The 17,519-nt window shown below is 41.1% G+C and overlaps 1 protein-coding gene across 1 annotated transcript in view; it reads left to right on the top strand.

The window, feature by feature from the left end:
* Positions 1-17,233, top strand: part of ABCC3 (ATP-binding cassette, sub-family C (CFTR/MRP), member 3) — a 35,556-nt gene extending 18,323 nt beyond the window's left edge. The window contains exons 13-30 of the mRNA XM_009698543.1: positions 131-218; positions 1,229-1,295; positions 3,002-3,128; positions 3,478-3,654; positions 4,508-4,675; positions 5,409-5,592; positions 6,512-6,617; positions 7,310-7,463; positions 8,895-9,102; positions 9,790-10,100; positions 10,833-11,032; positions 11,137-11,263; positions 12,042-12,143; positions 13,163-13,309; positions 14,208-14,366; positions 14,742-14,908; positions 15,945-16,139; positions 16,807-17,233. Coding sequence (XP_009696845.1) covers positions 131-218; positions 1,229-1,295; positions 3,002-3,128; positions 3,478-3,654; positions 4,508-4,675; positions 5,409-5,592; positions 6,512-6,617; positions 7,310-7,463; positions 8,895-9,102; positions 9,790-10,100; positions 10,833-11,032; positions 11,137-11,263; positions 12,042-12,143; positions 13,163-13,309; positions 14,208-14,366; positions 14,742-14,908; positions 15,945-16,139; positions 16,807-16,915 — 2,796 coding nt within the window. The 3' untranslated portion in view covers positions 16,916-17,233. The remainder of the gene's footprint in view (positions 1-130; positions 219-1,228; positions 1,296-3,001; positions 3,129-3,477; positions 3,655-4,507; positions 4,676-5,408; positions 5,593-6,511; positions 6,618-7,309; positions 7,464-8,894; positions 9,103-9,789; positions 10,101-10,832; positions 11,033-11,136; positions 11,264-12,041; positions 12,144-13,162; positions 13,310-14,207; positions 14,367-14,741; positions 14,909-15,944; positions 16,140-16,806) is intronic.
* The last annotated feature ends 286 nt before the right edge of the window (positions 17,234-17,519 follow it).

Here is a 17,519-nt window from a genome sequence, read left to right as displayed (position 1 = left end):
GAAGGAATGAGTCACTGTTCAGGAAGCTGGGGTGACAGCTTAAGCCATTCTGCATGCTTTCTTTTTCAGTAGTAAGAGCATTAAGTCCCAATTAAAAGAATGATAAAATAATGTAGCCCTCTTTTCTTAGACAAGCGTTTCCCTAAAGAGAATTCAGCAGTTCCTGAGTCATGATGAACTTGATCCAAATTGTGTGGAAACAACAGTGATTGCACCAGGTAAAGACATCAGTATTTTTCTAAACTATGCTAATACAGCAAACATCTTGTATTTGTTCTGGACTGGTTGAGTTATGAAAAAAAAAACAAAAAGAAAATAACAATAATAATCTTGTTTTTTAAAAAAAGAAGCTACTGCTTTGAAAAGTATGTGTTTGTTGTTCAAGCTATGTGAAAATTAGAAAAGTTTCTGGCTATATTTTTGAGCTCTGAGCTGAGTTACTGGGCCTGAGTTTGCGTCTGCAATGTACTGGATGCTAACAGCACTGAATAATGAAGTGCATCCACTGACTAGGGACAGCAAGACCTGCTCAGACCTTCCGCGCTGCACAAATGCTCAGGAACATTGCAAACAGTTTTGATTTCTTCTGTTGGAAACAGTATCCCAAAACAAATGAGCAAACCAGGTGGTCTCAAAAAAATGTGTTTTCTTGTGCAATGCACTTTGGTGATAGTGGTTTGAAACTTCTCTTGTGTGTGATGCCGTAGACTGAGGAGGAGGAGGAGGGATGGCTGTGTGGCTGTCATGCAATTACTGTTATATACCACCCCACCAGGAGGTAAAGCAAGCCTGCAGATCTGTAACTTGTTAGTGTGGTGAGCAAAAAGCTGTGCAGAGGGAAATTTAATCTGATACATCAAAGTCAACAGCATGCGGTGATCTACTGACTTGGAAGTGGTTTCTTAAGTAAAGTTGTGCTAACAGTTGCATGGGGATTCTGAGCAGCTAAGTTTGCGACCAGCCTCGCTGGGACAGGATGAAGCAGGACAGCTTTCCAGCTCCATAGGTCTGTAAGCTCACAGTCTATAGCTTAAGCTGCGATCAGTTATTTTCACTCTGAACAAGCATGTCTTGTGACCCACTGTGCTTCCCATGCCAGTAGAAAAGGGAACTGCAGTGTACGCGAAACACCCATAAATAAAGATTCCTCTGCCAGCCAGTCTCTCAGCCATACTATTCTGTGTAATACATTTCCTGCCTTCTCTATTGTTGTGTTTTTGTCATTCAGGCAATGCCATCAGTGTGACAAATGCGACATTCAGCTGGGGAAAGGAACTTAAGCCGTCTTTAAAAGAGTAAGATTTCTTTATGCAATTGCAGTACAGCATCTACCTCCTTCCTGGTTTCTGGCTTCTGGGAGGTCTGTTTGAAAGGTGTCTAGTAATATCTGCAGGCTCACTTCTAGAAAAGGTTGTTTCCACACATCACATATGTGCATCTCTTCTGCCTTTAAAACATCGAGCTAATCCTCATGCCTCATGGTGTTTAGACTTTACAGAACAGTGCTGTAAGGCTTGAACTCCTCAGCAACTAGAATAAAATAGTTACTTATTAAAGGACAGAAAAGCTACATACATTTCTTAAATAGACATTGTTTTAACTGAAGCGTTGGACAAATCAAATTGATCTGATGGATTGTGAGGACAGTTGAGGTGTCTGGATTTGGACTTGGGTGTGCCAACAGTGGTCTGTTCTTTTTAAGAGTCTGGTGGCAGGCTCACCTCTGTGGCTGTAGATGGACCATTCCCAGACTATGAGTCTGCATGTTTTGCTCATTTGCCTATTGGATTGAATACAAACAAAATTTGCCTGGAAGCATATACTTCCTCATGTTATGCTTTGTTGTCAGATCAAAATCACAGAAACCTGGTAGATTCTTAGAATTCTCAGTCCAAGGAGCTTGTGCTGCTGTGCTGAGTGTATTATGCTACCAGGTTAACCTGGTATATGTATTATGCTGTATTATGCTACCTGGATAACCTGCAAGCCAGAGGCTTAGAGTTCAGAGGAGCCAGTTTGGTTCAGACAATCAAAATCTGCAGCCAGGTTGACTTCAGTTTTCTGGGGTTTGTTTCAGAAAGAACCATGCATTTCCAGAGCAAATTGCTAGCCACCTGGACCTAAAAATTACCTGGTGACTTCCTAAAATAGCAGTAAGGTAAAACTCAGCTACAGGGAAAGAATAATGAAAAATGTAGTGCTTTTGAGTTTTCCTGCTCTGAATGTTTCTTTTAAAAAACAAAACAAAACAAAAACCCAACCAAAAAAAAAACCCTCTTGCAGTGTTCAAAACGTCAACTACCTGCTTGGTAAGAATCTGCATGAGAACTGGAGCCCTAGTTCTGCATCAGGATCTATACAATCAGAAGTTTGGCTTGATTTCATTAGTGAAAGGCATTTTTGATGGCAAAGAGACTGTGTCCATCTGTCATTTCCATATCAGTTCACCTTCAAAACCAGGACCTAAATCGGTACCTTTAAGAGCATGGTGGAGAAAACAGTAAAGGGTTTTAGTTGGGAAAGTTTTGTTTTTCTTGTGTCATTGTGAGCCCTATTTACTAGTACTGGAAATACAGTACTAAAGTGGTTTGAACATTCTTAGATGGGATGTATTCACTCACTGCTTTTGTACAATTGCCCTTGATTTTAAAATCGAAAAGCAAAAGACTTCTGGAAGATTGTCTGCTTTCAAAACGCTTATTAACCCAGTTGGACTTGCTGATGGACTCGTATGACACAGCAAAGTGTCTTAGAAGGTTTGCTACCAATCCTACTACTTTAACAACCAACGAGATAAATTAATGCTGGGTTTCCATTTACTCCTACAGTTCTGCTTACAGTTGATTGTACACAAGAAAGGGAGGAGAAGACCAGTGACCACGCTATGCTTACTATGTCCAGTCAGGCTGATTTGTCACTGTGTATTTCAGCCCTAGTTTAAATACCCATAATGTCTTTAGTAAACTGATGTTAATTAATTTCTAGCCTGTTTCCTCCACAGTATAAATCTGTTGGTCCCCAGTGGTGCTTTGGTTGCTGTTGTTGGCCATGTTGGCTGTGGGAAGTCTTCTCTGGTGTCTGCTCTCTTGGGTGAAATGGAAAAGCTGGAAGGAGAAGTGGCTGTGAAGGTTGGTATTGTTTACCATGCTGTTTAATGATGGTATGGAAATGTGCTTCTTATGCCTGTCATTGCTTATAACACGCATCAGGCTGGAGAGCGAATTCTGTTTGCACCTATGGCATCTTATCTGCGTGTTTATTTGGGTTTTTCCCACATCTGTTCAGCTGTGTTTTATATGAAATGACTTTCCTGATTCTATCAACTATACATTAGCAATTAGCACACATATATGTATAATGTGAGTGTGTATCAAACAGGAGCTATAGATATATGTGCTGCAGATCTTAATCAGAGTTGTAAGCATGAATTGCTGCTTGTTACAAATCTCAGGTTTCTTTTCTCCCTCCTTATTCTAGGGTTCTGTTGCTTATGTGCCTCAACAAGCCTGGATCCAGAATGCCACGCTGAAAGATAACATTTTGTTTGGCCAAGCTTCTAACGAACAGAAATACCAAAATGTCCTGGAGGCCTGTGCTTTAAAAACTGACCTGGAAGTGCTGCCAGGAGGAGATCAGACTGAGATAGGAGAGAAAGTAATTTATTTTTTTTTTTTTCCCCCAAGTCAGACCTGCTTGGTGATTCCTGCTCTAGCTAAAGAGACAATGCTGTAAAGTCAGTACTTGGTTTGGTTTGATCTTTACAACCGCATCCCTGCTATAATCAACACTGAAACATGTGGGGCAGTTCTGTGGAAGGCAGTTGGACTTAAGCTTTTTGCTAACTTTAAACGAGTGTTTGTACTGTGATGCATAATTGCACATCTAGCCCTGGAAGATCAGAGCATCCTCTATATGTTGTCCAGTTGTAAAGGTGCATCTGTCCAGAATATATGACGTTCTTCCTTTTCCTGTAGGGATAAAAAAGGAGGGAACATACGGTGTGCTTCAAGTGAAAAAGTGATATGATCATCCCTTAACACCTCATTTTAATGAGAAACTTTTACATCTGTGATTACCAACAAAGATTTTTTTTTTCTATAGGCCACTAAATTTGAGATAGATTTCATGAAATAGGGTGGATATGTGGATTTGTATGTAAGATGAGAGATGTCGAAGATGTTCCAGGTGCCACAGCCCTGCTTTGAGTGTTTGCATTTTACATCCTGGTTGACGGTCTTCCTTTTTATAGTTTTGAGTTTTAACAGCTTCCTTTAGGAGCTTACTAAGCAAGAGGCTTATTCCATCTCCACATTGCTGGGTGAGTGGAAGTTTGGCAGTGAACAAACAGATTTAGAGGCGTTCTGTTCCTGTCTCTAGCTCTGAGTGGGTTATTCTCTTCAGCGTCTCATATTTCAGTTTAGCATCCGAGTGTTTGACTGAGTGAAAGCCATGAAAAGTCATAGCTGTTGTTGTGTGACATGTTTTGTTCTCTCCTCTCTCCCTTCAGGGCATCAACCTCTCAGGCGGCCAGAGGCAGCGAGTGAGCCTCGCTCGTGCGGTGTATAGCAACTCTGACATTTACCTATTAGATGATCCTCTTTCTGCCGTGGACTCGCATGTTGCAAAGCACATCTTTGACAAAGTCATTGGTCCAGATGGGGTACTTAAAGGAAAAGTAAGCTGGCTCTTAAAAATGCGCACAAACTCAGAGACACTGATGGGTTACAAGAAAGCTATTTCACCACCGAGGCTCAAGTGCTGAATCATTCCTGAATTTTTGTGTTTACTTGGCAATGTGAACACCTTTTCTCCATAGCACAGGCTCTGGTGAACTGCTATTTAGGCATGCCCAGAAGTGATGTGATCTAGTCAGAACATGTAGAGGCAGAAACCTGGTCTGTCTTTTAAAATCCCTGCTGAGAGATCTCTGAAAACAAGGCATTTGCAGAAACTTGTTAAGGTTGTCAGCTTAGTATTGCTTGTTGTTACTTGGAGGCAGTGCAGTGAGGAAGTTGTAACAGCTTACTGATTTTACAGAGATCTTTGGCAGTATGCAACCAAATTGCAATCTCTTTGCTTCCCCTTCTACTCCTGTTGTGATCTTCTCATACTGTCTCAGAGCTCAAAAGGGAAGGGCTGCAAAGAAAATCAGCAAAGGGAAAGGAGTTTTCAGTTGGTTTACTTCCCTCTGTGGTTATATCAGCACGCAATGAGCAGCATAATGCATTCATGTACGTATTTCCAAGCTAATTTGGCTAACGAGGACAGTGTATTTCCCCTGGCATTTCACCTTGACAAAAAACTCACTCCCTGTCCCAAAAATGTGATAGTATTTGGCTTTCTGAGTAGTGTTAGTCCCCACAGTGACAACTGAGAGATGTGGGTTTTTTCTCTTTTTCCCTATCTAGACCCGAATTCTGGTGACCCATGGCATCAGCTTCCTGCCTCAGGTAGACCATGTAGTTGTCCTGGTAGATGGCAAAATCTCTGAAATGGGATCTTACCAAGACCTTCTGAAACAAAACAAGGCATTTGCAGAATTCCTGCGAAATTATGCACTTGATGAAGACATTGAAGAGGATGAACCAACAAGTACAGTGTTGCTTTTTCTTAAAACATGTCTTTTTCTGTCAACCAGATTACAGATATTTTCTCTATATAAGTGTCCCTTGCTTCTTCATGACAACCTGGCATTTGCCTTTCTGCACTGCCATGAAAGTTATTGTCTATGGTCAGGTCTGTATTATTGATAAATGTTTTCACAAATTTCTTTCAAAATTTCATGTGCTTTGTCCTAGAAAAAAGAAATTCTTGTGTTAGAAATTATTTTAAAGTTAGGAATTTATTTTGCAATTAGCAAGGTCAAGCTCAGCAGGAAAATGGAATAGCCAAGAACAAACTGGGCCTGCTATCAAAGGGGCTACTCAGAGTTTGGTATTTTTTCTGTGCTTATATATTGTTCTTTTTGTCATATAGCAAAGTTCAAGTGACATTTGAATCTTGGGTTACTTTTCAGCTTGGTTTGATTCTGATAAAATGATACAAGATTAAAGCATTTTTGGTAAATGTTTCCTCTGTGTGACAGTGTTCGCACGCTCTTTGATTGCAGCACTGCTTCTCTCCAGACAGGCAGGGAGGAACATGCGTGACATCTTCTAGCAACAGCAGATGCCAGCAGTAGTTCCTGACATGACTTCCCCATCCCTAGATCATGCCTAGAGCATGCCCTATAAGTGAATTTAGCTATAACACTATTGGTTAACATTTCTGATGCACTAAAGGAATGTAATGTAAATGCATTTGGCAGCCAATCTGCCTTACAAGATATTTGCAATTTAATGAGGAGAAATGATGCACAGAAGGGATGTAAGCAAAACTGTGGGGGAGTTTATGCACTATGATTTTTCCTGTTGTGGTATTGTTTTTCATGACCCTTGCTTTGTATAGCCACCTCTTTCTGAGCTTTCTGCTTTATTCAGCAGAAAATCTGAGGTGTGATCTTGTCTTGCAGTGCTGGAGGAGGAAGAAGTCCTGCTAGCTGAAGACACTCTGAGCATCCACACCGATCTGGCAGATAACGAACCAGTGACAAACGAAGTCCGCAAGCAGTTTCTTAGGTAAACATGAGGTTCATGTGTTTATAGTCTGTGTCCAAGGTGAAACACATCTGAAAGATCTTAGTGACCTACTGATTCTCAGTCTGGGCTTTAGTTTCCTTAGTTTCCTCTTATAAATGAATTGGTTTAGTGGCCTTTTGAAAATAAATGTGAAATAACATGCAGAGGAGATCAAACATTTATTCCTGCAATCCTCTTTTTAATCCAAACTGAACCAATTTCTCAAAGCAACTCTCTGGTTCTCAGTAACACCACTGTATGTATTTACCCACACAACACTAAACTGCTACCAGTTGTATGATAAATAAAGCCTTTGAATTGTGCCTTTCCATTGGGAATCTTGGAAATCTTTAAACGTTTTCATAACCATACCCACAGATGCTGTCCAGCTACTGTTGGTGTGAAAACAGAGAAGCTCAGAGGTTAGCTTTGAAATGTCTGTCTTGCCGTGAAGCCTCTAAAGGCCTTTACCAAAGAGCCCAGTCCCTGCCACAGCCTTTGTTAAGTACTATATTTCTGGGATCACTGAATATCAGTGAACATTCAGAGGGGTGGCGCAGGCACCCATAACTGTGAGTGAGGCTGGCATGGGAACTCAGCAGAAGAGCTGGGAATAAGTCCAATCTGCTGCAACCCAGTCTTGCCTTAGCACTGCCACAATATGCCCTTTTTCTCCTTTTTGTTTTAACTAGGCAACTTAGTGTAATATCTTCTGAAGGAGGAGAATGTCCCAACAAAATGTCAACGAAGCGAAGAGTCTGTGAAAAGAAGCCAGCAGAGCCTCCTCTGCCAAGAAAAAATCCTAACGAGAAACTTATTCAGGCTGAAACAACTGAAATGGGAACGGTATGGTTTGATTTCCCCCCCACCCTTTTTCTACATTTTTTTGGCTGTTTGAAAAAATAATTTTTATTTTTAAATTTGATCTAGTTCTGTTAAATGTGTTGTATAAATCATGACTGCAGGCTTTACGCATTAATCTGGTGGCCACTGATCATTCAAATTTTGGACTTTGGCAGAGATTTCTGTACCTGGCAAGGGCTATGGACTTAGGGGAAAAAAGAAAAAAAAAAAAAAAAATCCCTTCCAGCTCCTGCCACAGTCATCTGATACCATGTAGCACTGTGCTCTGTCAGCCCTGCCTTCGCATCCCAGAGCTTTCAGCAGTGTTGGTTTTTAAACTGTTTGGCTGCTGCTGAGTCCAGCTGCAGCACTGGCTGTTTGATGAACTGCAGCAGTGGGTTACAGGAGCCAGCTGCCCGCTGTGTGCCAGCAGATCTGTTCTGCCTAAATGATACCTGCCACCCCATCTTGGAGAGCTTTTTGTGCTTATAGGTACAAAAGGGGCTGTACTATTCCTGAGCAGGGACAGGGAGTGAAATGGGAACAGGAAAAAAGAGAAGGAAAATAAAGAGAAGATGGGAATAAAAAAATAAACGGACAGAAAGAAGCAGCAGATGGAATAGGAGCAGGGAGGTTCTGTTAAAGAAAGGCCCTTCCCTCTACTTTAGAAGGCTCAGTGTGTCCTGTTTAGTCTGATGTACATGGTCCATGGCACAGACATGTCATTAACTGTTTCTATGGATTATTTTAGCTTTCAAAGTCCCTAATCAACAACACTTGTTCTTTTAACTAATCCTTCTTATGCTTTTTTGTTTTGAGAGTTTTGTCCTGAATCTCTGCCTCTCTTTCTTTCCCTGCCTTTTTGCACTACGTTAGAGATAGCATCTTTACTTTTTACCACAAGCATCATCTGTTTATGTTCCTATTGGGGTGCCCTAGCATTTGGTATCTCATTTAAGCTGCTGTAAAGACACCTGAATGGGGGCATATTCAGCACTTTTCCTTAAACAGTCCTTTAAATAGTTTCCTTTAAAGTAGTCCTGAGCTCAGTGTGCCTGCCAAGTTGCTTCTTTGGCCTGAAAAACTTGGCTCCTGTTCTTGTTACCCATCCTTCGCTGCTATTTGATCAGCCTCTTTTCTTGCCACACCCCTCCCCCTACCCCAGCATAGTCTTAAAAACTAAAACCCCACAAAACTAATAAAATACAGTTCCTCAAAATGGAGGAAAGAGTATTTCAGAGAAGTTTCTCAGTTGTTTTGAAAGTAATCACCCTGAGGTGGAGCTCAGGCAGATGAACTGTTCTCTGTGGTATGTTAGAGTTTGGGCAGTTTTGAACTTAGCAGTTCCTCTGATGAAGAATTCTTTTCTCTTCTTCTGTCTAAACTCCTGATTGTGTCAGTTGTACCAACCAGCTTTGGTGTGTGATTTTGCAGGTAAAGCTAACAGTGTTCTGGCAATACCTGAAGGCTGTCGGCCCTGTCATTTCTTTAGTGATATGTTTCCTATATTGCTGTCAAAATGCTGCTGCCATTGGGGCCAACGTGTGGCTCAGCGACTGGACCAACGAGCCGGTGATAAATGGGACTCAGCACAACACAGCCATGCGAATCGGAGTCTATGCTGCCTTGGGCCTCTTGCAAGGTGAGACCAGATAAAATCAGGATGACTCAATGTTTAGTAAAGAGGAACTAGGTGGGAAAGCCACAGCACCGGTTGCTGGTGGCCCAAAATTGCCCCCATAATCCTATCCTAAGCAAGGGAAGTAACATAACCTGGAGCTGCAAAGTCTGAGCTCAGCTCAACACTTTATTTTGTTGTGAAGCCCTTGGAAGGGGTTGAACAGGTGACATGGAAGCTTTAGAGAGGTAAGTTGGAGAGAAAACATGAAACCTTAGGTGCAGAAGAGACTGAAGGGTTGGGTGAAGTTGTAGCATTAGGAGTTGATGGAGGCTTGCAGCAAGCGGCTTAGGTGCAGAAGAGACTGAAGGGTTGGGGTGAAGTTGTAGCATTAGGACTTGATGGAGGCTTGCAGCAAGCAGAGGGAAGATGGTTGTGCATCTGTCTTAGGTGGACAGCATGGTGAAATCCTACAGGACATGTTCCTGTGCCTTAAGCAGCAGTGACTGCAATGTTGCAGTGCTAACGTGCATGGTAAGGCAGCAGTGACTGCAATGTTGCAGTGCTAACATGCATGGTAAGAGAAGGGTGGACAGGGAATATAGTAAAGGAAAAAAAGCTTCTAGCACAACAGAAACTGCTGAGAGTCAAAGAGCGGCAAATCGCGAACATCACGTTTGCTAGTTAACATGTTTCCTCTTCACCTGTTAGGCGTCATAGTACTCATCTCCTCCTTCACCCTGGCCGTGGGAGGCATTAATGCAGCCCGGACACTCCACGCTGCTCTGCTGGAGAACAAATTTCACACCCCGCAGTCCTTCTACGACATCACTCCAACTGGCCGAATCATCAACCGCTTTTCAAAGGACATCTATGTGATCGATGAAGTAATCCCACCAACCATCTTGATGTTCCTTGGAACGTTCTTCACCTCTTTATCGACAATGATTGTAATTATAGCAAGTACTCCGCTCTTCGCTGTGGTTATAGTTCCACTTGCAATTCTGTACTTCTTTGTTCAGGTAACTGGAAAAATATCTGACTACCATTGCAATAACTCTTATTCCATTGTTCATGATTTTTTAGGAAAAACAACATGAATTTGGGGAAAAATTGAAAAATCTGAAGTAACTACATGTTTATGTAAACAAAAAATTATTTACTTCTCTCAGAAAAAGAAACATCCTGTGAGATGTGGTCGTGAAATAAATAGTCATAACCTTTCTTTGCTTTGAAGTAATAACCAATACGCATACTGCTACAGATATATCGATGTGCACTGCAGCTCTATGGAAGTGTGTATATGTTTGACATATTGACAAGTTTTTAAAGTGGTGAGGAGTTAAAATGTTGAAAATAGAAAGCATCAATTTTATTGACTTCTGAGCAGAAATGAAGCTTATTTTATAGGCCATAAATAGAGACCTGATAATGGAGGTGCAAATTCATGTTTCATTTTGTTAGAAAATGATGCTCCTAAAATGGATTTATTTTGTTAGGCTATATTAACTAAATTTAAAGGGACATAGATAAATTCAACTTACAGTCTATAGAAATTGCAGTTACCCAATCCTCTGTTGTGGAATGAAGCAAAGATAACTTTCTTGAAATTCTTCTTAATCATAGAGAATATTTTGGAGGGTTGAAGTGCATCAGTAGCAGTCTCCTTTAAATCCTTAACTTAAAAAATTCTTCACTGTTAATTAAATAGAAAGTATTTCACATACCCTTCAATTTTCTCCAAAAAATGGCAGCGATTCTACGTAGCTACCTCCCGCCAGCTGAAGCGTCTGGAGTCTGTGAGCAGATCTCCCATCTACTCGCACTTCTCAGAAACAGTATCAGGGGCCAGTGTCATCAGAGCCTATAGGAGGGTGAAGTCCTTCATAGACATCAGTGATCTGAAGGTGGATGAAAATCAAAAGAGTTACTATCCTGGCATAGTATCAAACAGGTAAAAAGGCATATGACTTCTTGTTTCTACTTAGATAATCCTGTGTTTGCATAACTGATCCAAGCAATCATTTACCACTCTGCTTATGTCTGCCTTTTTACCAGGTGGCTGGGCATTCGAGTTGAATTTGTGGGGAACTGTATTGTCCTTTTTGCTGCTCTTTTTGCTGTGATTGGTAAAAACAGCCTGAATGCTGGCTTGGTAGGACTTTCAGTATCTTATGCATTACAGGTATGTGTTATAGTTGATTGGGTTTTTACCATCATTGATGGGTTTGCATTTTATAGATGGTACAGATGTATTAGCAGTAATTTAAATGCTTGTTAAAGTTGAAGTTAATAAGGAAACAGTAAAAATGAGTTGTGGGACATCCAGAAACATTAGAGGTTCATTAGCGTGCTCACGTGCAGTAGGACTTCAGGGCACTTTGGGAGCACCAAGGTTGTGTTGCACCCCAGTATCCCCAGCAGCAGTATGCAGGAAGCTCAGGAAGTGTCAGGTGCACCCATCAAGAACAGGTCATTTGAGCAGCATGGGCTTAACATGTCCTGCATCATGCCTGCTATGTAGCACAGTGGTGTGTCCCAGTAATCACAGACAGATCAGAAGGATTCATAAATAGGGAAGATAAACTGTACTCGCACAAGCTGTGGACAGTTTAGCAGATGTAATGGCCTCACTCTTGCCGGAAGCTTTTTAGATACCAAGAGTGTGCAGGATTGCTGTTGCCAGTTTTCCAGTGAGACCCATGACGAGGGGAATGACTTCCAACCAACATTTTTGAGAGGGCCATTTGTTAAATCACTGTGGGAGGCATATGCTTCACATGAGCACCTGGTTATCTGTAGACTTTTTGTCTCAGTAACTGTATTAATGTCAATGCAAAAATAATTATTCCATTTGTAATATTAATGTGAATCTGTGTCTGAATAACAGTGTCTGGTTTTGTTATTATAATTAAATCTGTTGGTTTTCTGTGGGTGATATTTTGTTCATTGTTTTCTCCAAGGTGACTTTGTCTCTGAATTGGATGGTCCGAATGACTTCTGAACTTGAAACTAACATTGTGGCTGTTGAAAGAATAAAAGAGTATTCAGAAACTGAAACAGAGGTCAGCTACCAAGCCTCAAGCGTGCTCACCAACAAGTGTGGTCAAATTTTAATGCACACATTTACGTGGTCTTTCTTTAGACTCTTGAGAGACAGTTCCTGTTCTTGAGAGTGTTATCGTTTAACCTGAACAAATGCCATGCTCTGAACTCTAATTTATGCTATCACAGCTCCAAATTACTATGCCATCATGCAGCCTGTGCTTAGCATCTCATTTTCTGCTACTGGCTATAGCACAACAGATACGAGTTTCAGCATCGGAATATTGCTCCCCTTGGGTTTGAAGTGTTTGATGCATAGTCCTACCTGCCTGGATGGTGCTGTGAGCCTGCTAGTGAGCACAGCTGCAGTACGATTATCAGACTACGCACATGTTTTCAGTAGTATTTTTATTTAATCAGCTTAATCAGTCCTCGTCTCCCATAAGAGAAGAACATCTCTAGAACAACTGTACTGCCTCATCCAGGAAAATCATCTAATCATCTGCCTTTATTGCCAAAGACTTTTAAAGGTGGCAGATGGATCCATGCTGGGAAATCTACTGCTCTGTGGACATACTGGGTTTTGTTAGCCCGGTGTACATGACGGGAGACTAAGAATTAGGAAATGGAGGATCTGAGGAGAGCTGCAGTGTATGGTTCTGGAGAGCAAGTATTTAATCTGGATACTAAAAGGAAGCTAGACAAGATGCATGATACACGTTATAAGCCAGACCTTGAGCTGGCATGAAACAGGCAGTGTTCTATTAAAGTTAATAGAAAAAAATGTAAATGTATATCCATTGAGGATTTGGCCCTATATGCTCAGACTTTTTTTCCAGTAAACTTGACAACAAAGACCAAAATGGGTGGATACTTAGGAACCCGTGTTTTTCCCCATTATTATAAATTTATTTGCTAATGGAGATTTGATTTATCAGATATATTATTTCCAGTAACCCACAAATGTTAATGTTTATATCTGAGTTTGAATTATTTTTTCTGAAACCTCTGAGGCATTTCTGACTTCTGTTTTCCTTAGGCTCCCTGGATCATTGAGGGCAAGAGTCCCCCAGAAGACTGGCCATCCAAGGGAGAGCTGGAGTTTGTGAATTATTCAGTGAGGTACAGGAAGGGTCTGGATCTAGTGCTGAAGGGTCTAAACCTCCAAGTGCATGGTGGAGAAAAGGTGAGTTACCAGCTGTATGTCTTTGCTAGAACTTTGCTCTGGGCCTCCAGTGACAACCATGGAGTAGACGACAGGGTCTGCAAGCACACTTGCCCCAGTGGTGGAGACCTACTCAAGCTGGTGTGCAGGAGCCAGCAGTGACAACCATGCTGTCGGTGTGCTAGCATCCTCCAGGCTGGAAGCAGTAGGACCAATTTCATGGGACTTTCCAAGTTAGGTTGGCAACAGGCTACCATACACCATGTAGGAGGCACCAGCACAAGTGACAAAAATTCAGTGACAAGAACGCTTTTCTGAAGCAGTGCAGATGGGAGGAGGAATTCCAGCTTTTTCTGTTCTCTGGCTTTCCCTGTGAAATTTTTGGCATGGAAGGAAATGACATTCTTTGCTTCCTTAATCAGGAAGTTGTCTTTGTTCTGGGAGACTCGTTTCTTCATGCTTCACTTGAAAGTTCTGGGTTTTGCATGCTAGTGACAGAACAATTAGCATAGGCAAGTCCTCCACTTAACAGGCTGTTACTAAAAGAGAAGAGAATTATCCGTACACTAAGCAGACAGGTGACAAGCACCTTCTGGAATAGAGATACATGTGCTTACCATAAAGTCTGAATTGTCCTCTGAAAAGCCTTGATTTTTTCTCCTTGAATGATTGGACTAACACGGGTACTTCAGCTAATCACACAAAGTTACGTAGGATGGCTTTAGGCCTATGTACGTATTTATATGCAATATCATTCAAATTACGGGAATGGCAATATATACATTATAATGTGGGACAGGGCATTTCTAAGGAAGGACAGTTACAGCCCCCCTCTTGGGGGGTTTGTTTGGGGTTTTCTTGTTGGGTTTTGTTTTGGTTTTAACAATGTGCTTCTTGTTAAACCTGCAATTTGTTGTAGATTGGAATTGTTGGCAGAACTGGAGCAGGGAAATCCTCCATGACGCTCTGTCTCTTTAGGATCCTGGAAGCTGTAAAAGGGGAAATTAAAATCGATGGCGTGAAAATTTCAGAGATTGGTCTCCATGACCTTCGATCGAGGCTAACAATTATTCCTCAGGTACTGTTTCTGTGTATCACAGTAGAGGACAGATCTCTAACAGCTTAGCAAACCATAAATAATGGTTTATCCACAGAGGAAGATGCTTTGTTACACTCAGAAAATTGTTTCAGAAAAACAAACTATTTATACTTTAAGTGGTCCTGTCCTGCCACCTTATAAGATGATGCTGGGTGATAAAACAGAATTTAGGATAAACCATCTTTACGTTTGGAACTTGAGTTTAAAATGTGTATAACATTATGTGTTTTCAGAGTGGATGGGTTTGGGAGGTGGCCTACCTGCAATGCAATGGAGACTTCAAAGCAGTAGCTATAATATCTGTATTTAAAACAGCTAAAGCACTTGTCTAATGAAAGTTGCTTTTATATCCAGGATCCTGTTCTCTTTTCTGGAACACTGAGGATGAACCTTGATCCATTTAATAAGTATTCAGATGAAGAAATATGGAAAGCTCTTGAACTATCTCATTTGAAGAGGTTTGTCAGCAGTCAGCCATCCATGTTGGACTATGAATGCTCAGAAGGTGGAGAAAATCTTAGGTAAGGAATGCTTTGACTAGAAATGCACACTGAGCTTTCATTTAGCTGTTGCAGTGAGGAACACTTGAGCTCAGGTTTACACTGTAGTCTGTTGTGTCTGAAATTATTTAGCCACCTATTCCTGTTTCAAGAAAACCACTAAGGCTCAAACATTTGCCTACTGTTCTGCCTCTGCCACAAATGATGTGATTCTTCCTTGCTGCTGGGAAGGATTTCTCCCAAGCCAAAATCCTCTCTTATCAGTAAAGAAAGAAGTCTCAGGATGTCAGGGTATTAGGAATAGGCAGTCCCTTAAACGTGGTTTGGTAGGAAGGGAAATGCCATGATAACTTAGATAACTGCTGTGCTGAGTTAGAGTCCTCTGCCTCTTTAGCAATGTTTATTTTCCATTATTGTTTGGAAAACCCATGAAGACATGCATGGAGATGATAAAACGCCATGCTGTGATATGCTGTGTTGGCTTCTGAGACTGTGGTGTAACCAGAATATGTATGTGATGAATGTTCAGCTCCTTCCTCATCCCGCAGAGACACTCAGACAGAGGCTCCCTCTGGGGTGCATTTATAGCAGGGGAGGAAGTGCGGTCTGCATGGATTTTTTTTGTTTGTTTGTTTATTTGATGGTAGAAAGGACTTACAGCCTCAGAACATTTTTTTTTCTTTTTTTTTAATTGTTTGTTTGTTTCTTTGCATATGCTCAGTGTTGTTGCAACTGTGTGTGTTTCAGAAAACTCAGACAGCAGCATTGTAATCATTAGTTTCCCTGGCTTTTGTCACAGTGATAGAGAGGGGGCATTTGGTGGCTCTGTCAGTACTGGGTCAGGCTAGAAGTGAACACACATGCTAAAACTAGCTGAGTAACGCTGTAGTGTGTATGTATTAGCTCTAGGGCTGACAGACCGGGCTGTTTGCTAAATACTTTTTTTGGTTCGGTAACTTTACCTGATGAGTAATCTGCCATAGCACAAGTGATTCCGAGCAGTGGAGAGCTAAGGGCAGTGGGGCTTCGTTTGTGAAAGCTCTGTCTCTGCTCGCAGTGTTGGCCAAAGACAACTCGTCTGTCTGGCAAGAGCACTGCTTCGCAAGACGAGAATCTTGATCCTAGATGAAGCGACAGCTGCTATCGATCTCGAGACAGATGATCTTATCCAGATGACAATTAGGACCCAGTTTGAAGACTGTACAGTGCTGACAATAGCGCACAGGCTGAACACAATTATGGATTACACAAGGTAAAAATCTTTTAATGGTGTTGGAGAGGGGGAGGCTCACCAGTTTACTGGGTATCTGAAGCAGCACTTAAAGGGTCTGGCTTGTCTCAAGATAGTCACACTGATGCTCCTGTCAGGTAGGATGTAAGCAATGATGTTTAAGCCATATAATCCCAGAATATCCAGACCCAGCTTTGCCTTTGTTGGCGTTAAGAAACAGGTTCTACATTCACTAACCAGAGCTGCACAGGAGATACTATCCAGTGACATTAATGGCATTGTCAGCAAGCTTATGGATCCTTTTTAAACTAGCAGCTGCTGTAAATTTTTCACTAACATCATGTCATATTAATTACTTCAAAATATATTGCTATACCTCATGAGCTTTTATCTGCTTGGCTTTCTAGTACTATATTTTCAATTCCAGAACTACCAGTATGATGCTTTTCCTCCCCCCCCCCTTATTACCCCTGGGAGATAGTGACTGTCCTGTACCTTTTTAAATCAAACAGCAGCTCAGGGAGAATGTTAATCATCTGTTGTGTTTCAACGTGTGAAAATAATTGAGCAAAACAAAGGCAAGATAAAGATTAGAGCAGTTTGCTTTGTGATAAAAAGGGATATCACATTTCTTGTGAGGAATTCTCTTATCTTCCCTCCCCCCACCATCATCTTTTGTTTTGCACAGGGTTCTTGTTCTAGACAACGGAACCATAGCTGAATTCGATACACCTGCAAGCCTTATAGCATCAAAGGGTATTTTCTACAGTATGGCCAAAGATGCTGGACTAGCATGAAAAGAAGACCCCGGGGTTTTTGGTGTGTTTAGTTTTTTTTTTTAATATTACTGACTTGCCACAAAAGTGACTTGTGAATGTACTGTAACTTACAAAACAGTTTTTCAGTAGACTAAACTTGTGATATGTGAACAAAGTATTTTACAATTACAAGGACCAGAAAGTGAATTTTATATTTTTAAGTATTTTCTATATACATAAAGTATTTTATTATGTGCTTTTTTTCCCAAAGAATGCCAAACATTCTGCCAAGAAAATACATGTATCGCAGGGCAATATGTACTGTATTCAGGTTTATAATTAGTAAATTATAATAATGGTACAAAATATACCTGGTTTGTGTGTTTTCTGCATAAGGATTCATTGAAGGGAAAGACAGGCCCAGTTAAGCAGTGACTAAGCTGAAAAACAGTGAAATAACGTGTAATCTCTGAGTAGTTCCAACTTGTTCCTTTCAGTATTTCCCCCAGGACAAGGGACTTGAATGCTATGGCTTCAAAGCTGTGAGCTATCCCAGGACTCTTGGTATCCCTGCCCAGGGCAACTTTAGCATTATAAAATTCCTCTTCAGCATAAGAATTACAAGTAATGTATTTAAAACTAA

The sequence above is a fragment of the Cariama cristata genome, unplaced genomic scaffold (genome assembly GCF_000690535.1).
Source record: "Cariama cristata isolate BGI_N322 unplaced genomic scaffold, ASM69053v1 scaffold6760, whole genome shotgun sequence".
Lineage (NCBI taxonomy): Eukaryota > Metazoa > Chordata > Aves > Cariamiformes > Cariamidae > Cariama > Cariama cristata.
The sequence above is the reverse complement of the archived record's forward strand: the minus strand, read 5'-3'. Positions and strand labels throughout refer to the sequence as shown.